Source organism: Antrostomus carolinensis, unplaced genomic scaffold (assembly GCF_000700745.2).
Source record: "Antrostomus carolinensis isolate BGI_N321 unplaced genomic scaffold, ASM70074v2 Scaffold2830, whole genome shotgun sequence".
Lineage (NCBI taxonomy): Eukaryota > Metazoa > Chordata > Aves > Caprimulgiformes > Caprimulgidae > Antrostomus > Antrostomus carolinensis.
The window spans coordinates 1-7,550 of NW_010287530.1; the positions used below are offsets into that span (position 1 = coordinate 1).

General features: G+C 38.0%; 1 protein-coding gene across 1 annotated transcript; it reads right to left on the reverse strand.

Moving 5' to 3' along the window:
- Window positions 1-1,156: 1,156 nt before the first annotated feature.
- ARSK (arylsulfatase family member K) lies at window positions 1,157-6,214 on the reverse strand (the record flags this gene model as incomplete). Its single annotated transcript, XM_010163075.1, has 3 exons — window positions 1,157-1,381; window positions 3,157-3,328; window positions 5,932-6,214. Coding segments are annotated over 3 exons (680 nt in total), but the record flags the coding sequence as incomplete, so codon positions are not given.
- Window positions 6,215-7,550: the final 1,336 nt, after the last annotated feature.

Consider the following 7,550-nt stretch of genomic DNA (forward strand, 5'->3'; position numbering starts at 1 on the left):
TCCCATCCCATCTCACCGGGTGGGGACAGGGAGTGCAGGTTCACATGGTCCTACTGTGGTTCAAACCACCACAGAAAGCTCCTCAGATTATATCCTACTTTCAACAGGATAACTGGTTCAAAAGTTTTGAGAAGAGACAGGCAGATAAATATCTTTAGTTCTGTTTTCAATCAACTTAAAACAATACAGAAAAGGTTTTTTCACTGTCTTTTACTGACAGAAGCAGAGTTGTATCTGCTGCCCCAGGTTCTCTCAGGCTATGGCAGTGTACACATGACACTTGTTGACGAGTGAGCTCTGCAGACTGCTTTGAAAAGAACATTTCTCTGACCAGTAGCCTAAAAGGTCCCAGATAAATCCCAGAATGGTGACTTCACCTGATGTTTAGTTACAGTGAGATTCATCTCTTGCATGTTTTATCACAGGTAGCTGTTCAAAAGTTCACTCTTAAAAGCAATTTCCATCTGTGCATAAGTAATTTGATGTCAGTCCTTTTTATTTGATTCTCTGCCCCATAAAGGGTATTTCCATACCCAAGGAGATAAGAATGGATACCCATTATCATATCTTATTATGCTTGCCCAGATCAATTATACATTTCCTATACAAAGTCTTTATCACATTTTTTCCATGTGACCCTTCATAAAGGTCATTCCTTTGATAATCTAATGAAGCTGCCATCCTTCTCCTGTTTAATCTCATCACTGGATGCATTGACACTGTTAATTTCTATAGTATATTGTTAGGTATGAAGGCTAGCAGGGATTATTCATATCTAAAATACATCTGATTGGTTTTTATAACTTTTTTTTTTTTATAAATAACAAATAATCCTATATATAATCATTCACTGTAATTGTGTTGATGACACTAACGGTACTAAGGAACACACAGATGTTTCTCTCCCTCTAAACCCAAAAGAACTAAATAAATAAGATTTTAACTTGCATCTACACCATCAGCTCCTTTATTTAATTTTTTATATCTATTTTCTGCATTTTGTATTAAGTCTGTATGTAGGCTCCACAGATAAATGATCTCCTGTTGTGTTACTACGTTGCCTCACAAAGTGGAGACACAATTCTGAGTATAACACAAATGCCTAATAATAACAGTAACTGGGAAAAAGAATCCCTTTTGAAATTACTTAACTCACCAAGCATTGTAGGATAAATATCCACGAGAGAGACCATATTTGGTACTTGCTGCTGCTCTTTTATGCCTGGCCCCATAACTAAAAGAGGAACATGGGAGCTTCCCTCATACATGCTCATTTTATAGAACTGCCGGTGTTCCATAGCAAGTTCCCCATGATCTGCAGTGAATATAACGATGGTTTTTTTAAGGAGCCCAGTATCTCTCAGAGCTGAAATAATCTCACCTGCAACAAGAAAAAGATATGGTAAAAGACACCTTCAAAATATTCTTTCCAACTTCTGTACCTGCAAAGCAGCATGAAAACCCCAAGGAAGCCTAGATGGAGGGTCAGACACTCCACTCTGACACAGAAGGGCAGAGCCCAAAGCGTTCAGCCCAAGACAACATACAGTCAGAAATGAGTTAGAGGGGTCTGGCTCCCAATGAGGCCAGAACAACAACAATAAAAATGTCAAAAGGCAAGGATGCACCCCAAAACAAGCTGCATTTTTGCTTTCGTCACTTCTGTTTAATTTATAGTGTAACTAGTAAGAGTAGTTTCAAGAGCAGGAAATCAGGTCAGCAGAAGCCCTGATGCTACATTTAGGGTGAAGGACTCTTGACAGTATCCACCTTGCCCCGACTCAGGGGGAGACTCTCCTGCCCGTGCCCGTATCCCCACAGGAGCCCCTCGCACAAACATTTGTGTAACAAAGACAGGGCCACTTCTCATAACGGCAGTTCATGACAAAACACGGGGAAATGGGTTTAAGCTGAAAGAGGGGAGGTTTAGATCAGATATTAGGAAGAAATTCTTCACTGTGAGGGTGGTGAGACACTGGCCCAGGTTGGCCAGAGAAGCTGTGGCTGCTCCTCCCTGGAAGTGTTTGTGGCCAGGTTGGATGAGGCTTTGAGCAACCTGGTCTAGTGGAAGGTGTCCCTGCTGATGGCAGGGGGGTTGGGACTGGGTGAGCTTTAAGGTCCCTTCCAACCCAAACCAGTCTATGATCCTATGATCAATGATGTCAGTAATGAAGCAAAGCACTTACACATCTTTAGTGTTAAAAGACTAAGATGATTCTTGCTCAGACTAGTTAAAAATTCAAAAAACATTACCAAATTAAGCCCCAGTGCAGACACTGTGCAATACCATCATTCCCTAAAACTGTCAGGCTTCCATCGATATCTTTTTCTTCCTAAAATGTGGAAGAGTAATTCTGTGTTTTTTAAATTACTTTATCATTCTAACATTGCTAAAAAGATCAGCTTATTTATTCACGTATTTCATATTAGAATGCACAGAAATTCTTGTTCTTTCACGGTCACTTTTCAAATTAAGAAATAAAATACTGTAAATGGAGACTAATTTGCATTATAGTTTTTATTATGCAGATCTTACTGCAAACTAGGAAAAATTCTGAATGCCTAATTAGTTTCGTTTGTTTTTTTTTTTTCTTCTTAACTTTCAATAATATGCTGCTAAAGGAGACTTCAAAGGTAACCTTACTGTTTAGTCTATGTGCAATAGCTGTCATCCAGTCTATGCACTTGAAATCAATCTCCAAGGAAACTGCTCATGCCCTAAGGTTTATCTTTCTTTCCAGCTTTGCTTTGCTGGTCTGTCCCCTTCACAGTTGTTTCCATCATTTCAGTTAGCACTTTATCAAAGAGCATTTAGGTCCTCTTGATCATGGGTCAAGCAACGTTTTGCTGCAGTTACTGGGCTTTTACAAGGTCCCTGACTGGGGGTTGTGATTACTTTTTCGAGTGCTCTGAAATCACCTTGAAATCACTTTGCAACAGTCTTAAAAATGATCCAGTTATTTATTGTACAGGCTGATTAAGCAACATCCATGTGACTTTTCCCAGATCCGAGTCGTGCGTGGTATTTTGGGGGGTTTTTTTTGTTGTTGTTGTTGTTTTTTGATTGGTTGGTTGTTTTTTTTCCCCAAAAGATCAGCATTTTCTTAAAAAAAAATCAGAACAAGAAAACCCACTGCATAGTGGAACATCACCTACCCAGCATGGCATCTGTCTCCGCACACATAGCATAATAAAATGCTCTAATATCTCTCACTTCTTGCTTCGTAAACTCTCCTGTGCAATTCTTGGTGTAGGATGAGTAATAGTCTACTGGATGCATCTCTGAAAGAGAAGACCACTTGGGTATTTTAATAGCTTCATAAATTACCTAAAAATAAGAGGAAATTAACATTACTTCAGCAACTGAATTAAATATTTTTTTGGTAAAAAACAGATTTAATTTAAAACTTTTTTAGCATAAATTCACAGTTCTCAATGTGTGGTCCAGGAAACACCAGCTGCTTATCTGTTACATGGTGCTGCTGCCTCCTCCATACTTCCCCTCTGCTTCCACAGGTATCAAGTCATTTTTAAAAAAAAGAGTTATAAAAATCAGCTAGAAGCTAAGGCTGGGAGCCAGAAATATGTGCTTTACCAGCTGATACCTTTTTTTAAGAGAGATACTGCAGAACAATCTTCTGGAACAGTACTCTAGAGTATGCACAGAAGTATTGGCACAGTGTCTCATTAACCACAGGATAACTATAAAATATATGTATTGAAAAGATCAGGTGTTATGGAAGCCTACAGGACAACACAGAAATTTACTTAATCTGGTAAGGTCTCCAGGACAGTGGGTGACAAGTCTTGACATCCTGATAAAAAGAATTCACTAAATTAGTGCAGTTTTCTAATACTTTCCTATTTGTTTCTGTAGATGTCAACCCATTTAGTTATAAAAGAAGTGTAAGATCAGTTTGAAACAAAAAAATAGGAGCCAACTACAAATAATGCTGGATTTGTATATCCAAACTGCTCACAGGTACTGTGTGCTGCAGGACCAGCTTTAGAGCCTCAAAGTCTGACACAGACATTCCCACTTGTAAGCAATCCCTTAACCAAGTGCTGCATTTAACAGTTAATTAAGTCTATATGGTAGTCTGAAAGCACAAATTGCCACAAAGCAGAGAAGATGTATTTTCAGTGTATAAAAAGTTTATTAAATAAAACCACATCAGGGATAAAAGCTAGCTCTGTCATAGTCAAAACAGATACATGAAAACCTAAGTTTCCTTACGCTCTACAGAAAATAAGCTGCAAGAAGGAATCATGGAAGATAAAACAACAGCAGACTACTGCTTCCTGTCACTGAAAGTCCTTGGCTACATAAAGTCCCATTTTAGACTCATTAAACAGTATTGATTAGTTGCTTAAGATATAATGGGAGCAAAAGTGTCCCTCCCCATCCACAACTCATCAGAAAATTGAACCTTTTTCTACAGGACTACAACTTAGTTTTAAGGATTGGCAAAGTCACAATCCCTTTGTCTGTCTGTCGTAATTTGTAGGTAGGAAAGAAGCCACACGCCCTGAAAAAGTGCCAGCTTGTGCAAAATACAGGGGACCATCTGCTTAGCAACACAGGGCTTCACAAACACACTGTGCTGATACTCTCTTCTTATTACCTTCCCAGTAAACATATAATTTATTTCAAGTTCTTCATCTACACACTCGAGCTTCTGCATAAGACTGATCCCTGTAATTTTCAAAGACTGCTTCTTCCACAGCCAAAACCCAGACACATTCCAGAAGACTCAGCCAAGGGTGATAAATGTGTGGTTCACATAACTGCCTACGTGTACGTGGTGGTGGGAAGGACCTCAGCGAACTATGGAGTTCAAATTAATCATGTCCAACTGGGTTAAGGATGACAAAAAATTGTCAGAGATGATACAGCTCTGTCTGTGACTTCAGAAAAGGTATTCCCGCTTCCCAAGACGTGTCTAACCTACCAGCACCCAGAATTTATTTCCTTATTATCCAAGCTAGACCTTGCTTTTTGCAAATGAAGATTTTTTCCCCCCATGCTATTCTTCTCCCCTCCCTTCTCACATTCCTACAAGAACCCACAACCCTCGCTATTACAAAGAATTTACAGCTCTCAACCTTCATTTATATATATTTTTTCCTAAGCCTTTGTATTTTTGTTGCACCTAGATAAAGAGATTTTGCAGTTCCCCATCAGAAAAGGCCAAATGAATTATATATATTACATATGGCTTTTTTTTAAAGTAAGCATAAAGTCTTTTCAAACCTAATCCTCAGTTCATCAGCTGCAGAGAATCTTAATGTCTCTATGCAGTGAAATCTGCTGTAACCCATTTATATTTTTCTGACAGATAATGGCACCTGGTGACCACAGAAGAAAGAGAAAAAACATTTACTGCTTCTTTGGGATAGAGTGCTACCTGTTAGGTTTCCATATATGGACATAATGGGACTTTTCTGCACTCTAAAAACATTTAAAAGCTACAGTAGTATGGAAAGAAGTTAAGAGAGATGCTTTTGCTGTGTTTTACTACTTCACATTCTAGGTCTGTACTGTAGGAAAAGTCAGTCTCCCACTATAAAACTCAGAGAGGGTGATTACATACGGCACTATTTGTAACAAGCACAATAAAGAATGTTATAAACAATGAACTTCAGACCATTACTGAAAAAAAAACCTACAGCTACATACAGCAACGACTTCATTCGCTGTTTAATTAATGTTTCTAGCCATTGACCTCTAAATTTCTTTATTGATTCAGTGACTACTGCTAACAAACCATTTCCTACCACAGATAAATTTCTTCACTTCTATTTGCTTAGCCTCAAATCAGAAATCCAACATCTCATCCAAGTACTTTCTTACTGTGTATTGAAAGACCAAAACTGTTCATATAAGTACAGTTATAAATACATTTATATTCAAATTTAACCTTCATATACCTTTTCAAGCCAATAGGGAGATGTTAAAAACGTAGAGGCTCCAAAATTTTCTCCTGTATAGGGTGATGGATATGGGTGTGGTAAATTTAGTCCCAAGTAAAGAACAAATGGTTGAGTAAGGTTAATGGCTTCTTCTTTTATCCAGGTTACTGCTTTATCAGTATTCCGCCAGTCTGCTTCCATCACTCTCACACGCTTCCTGTCACCAGTAAGTTTTACCATGGGTCTCCCTTCTTGCCGGAGCAGGAAGTCAACATCCCTCGTCCAGGCTTCCACACGGTTACTGAAAGGATAGACACAAGATACATACTCAGCAGAAAAGGTTTTCCTCACTTTTCCTCAAAGTCAAAAGAGTTAAGGATTCCTGAAGAACCTCCCCTGTGTTTGTACCTGCAATCATCTATCTGGGATTTCTGCATAAAGGACAATTGTTATTCAATTAATCAACAGCTATCGTGCATCTACTTTGTCCTCCAAGCTTCAGTCATTCTTTTCTGCACCTGAACCTTCCTTCTTATTTATTATAACTTCATGCCAGAATGGTTCTTCTCACATCTACAAAATAACGTTTAGAAATAGCACCTCCATCGTGTTGAGCCTGCTCCCCACCCTGGCATGGATTCACCTATTATTTACCTGGTAAAGAGTAGATTTTTGTTATTTGAAAAAGTCCCATGGGAAATAACTTGCTTGGAGAAGCTGCCTTCAGAAGCAATGTTCTGATTTTGGATTGTACTATTCTGACATTTCTAAACACTATCAGTTATGACAAAAATCTGTAAGAGTGATTTATCTTGTACAGTTGCTTTTGATACGGTTAATAAATGCTGTCAAGAAAAGAGAGTAACAGAGGAAAAGGGTGTAGAGAAAACAAGAAGGAGAAAAAAAAAAAAGACAACACTTAAATGATAAAATATTTCTGGAACAGATTTTCTAATGTCATGACAATTGTTGCCTCTTTCAAACACTGAGAAATCCGAGCTGCAGATGTCCTTGTTTCTTTGCCAGTGTGAATGACGCCACAACTGCCACAAACAAGGCTCAGGAGGAAACAGACCATTTAAGACCTTGACTAATCTTCATTTTGTTCATGGTTAATTTCGATGTAGCCAAACAAATGATGAAAGAAAATATGAAACTGCTAAAGATTTGATCAAAACTTTAATCACAACACAGCATTATTATTGTTTAAAGAGCATCTAATCAGTTTTGTCCCCGTAGGAATTTTACCGGCGCACTTTTTAAACCTCCAGAAAAACTATTCAGAATTACCTGTAACTACAATTTTTTAATTGCTTTACCTCCTTGTTTAGGCTCACACTTCCAAGGTAAACAGGCTGAAACAAATCACTTAGAACAAATCAGAGTAGCTAGATGGCCTATAGAGAAAGCATATTTCAATGTTAAACATTAAAATAAGATGGTGGTAATGGGTGGGTGTGTGGGGGTGCACATGGATGTGTCAAATTGCATTAAATGTCATAAAACTGACTTACAGAGAAAAAATAATTATGTAGGACATAGGTCAGTCTGACTATCCAATCAGACTGAGTTTAAGATTAAAAAACCAAAAACAAAACCCCAAAACTAAAATAAAAATAATAAAATAAAATAAAATA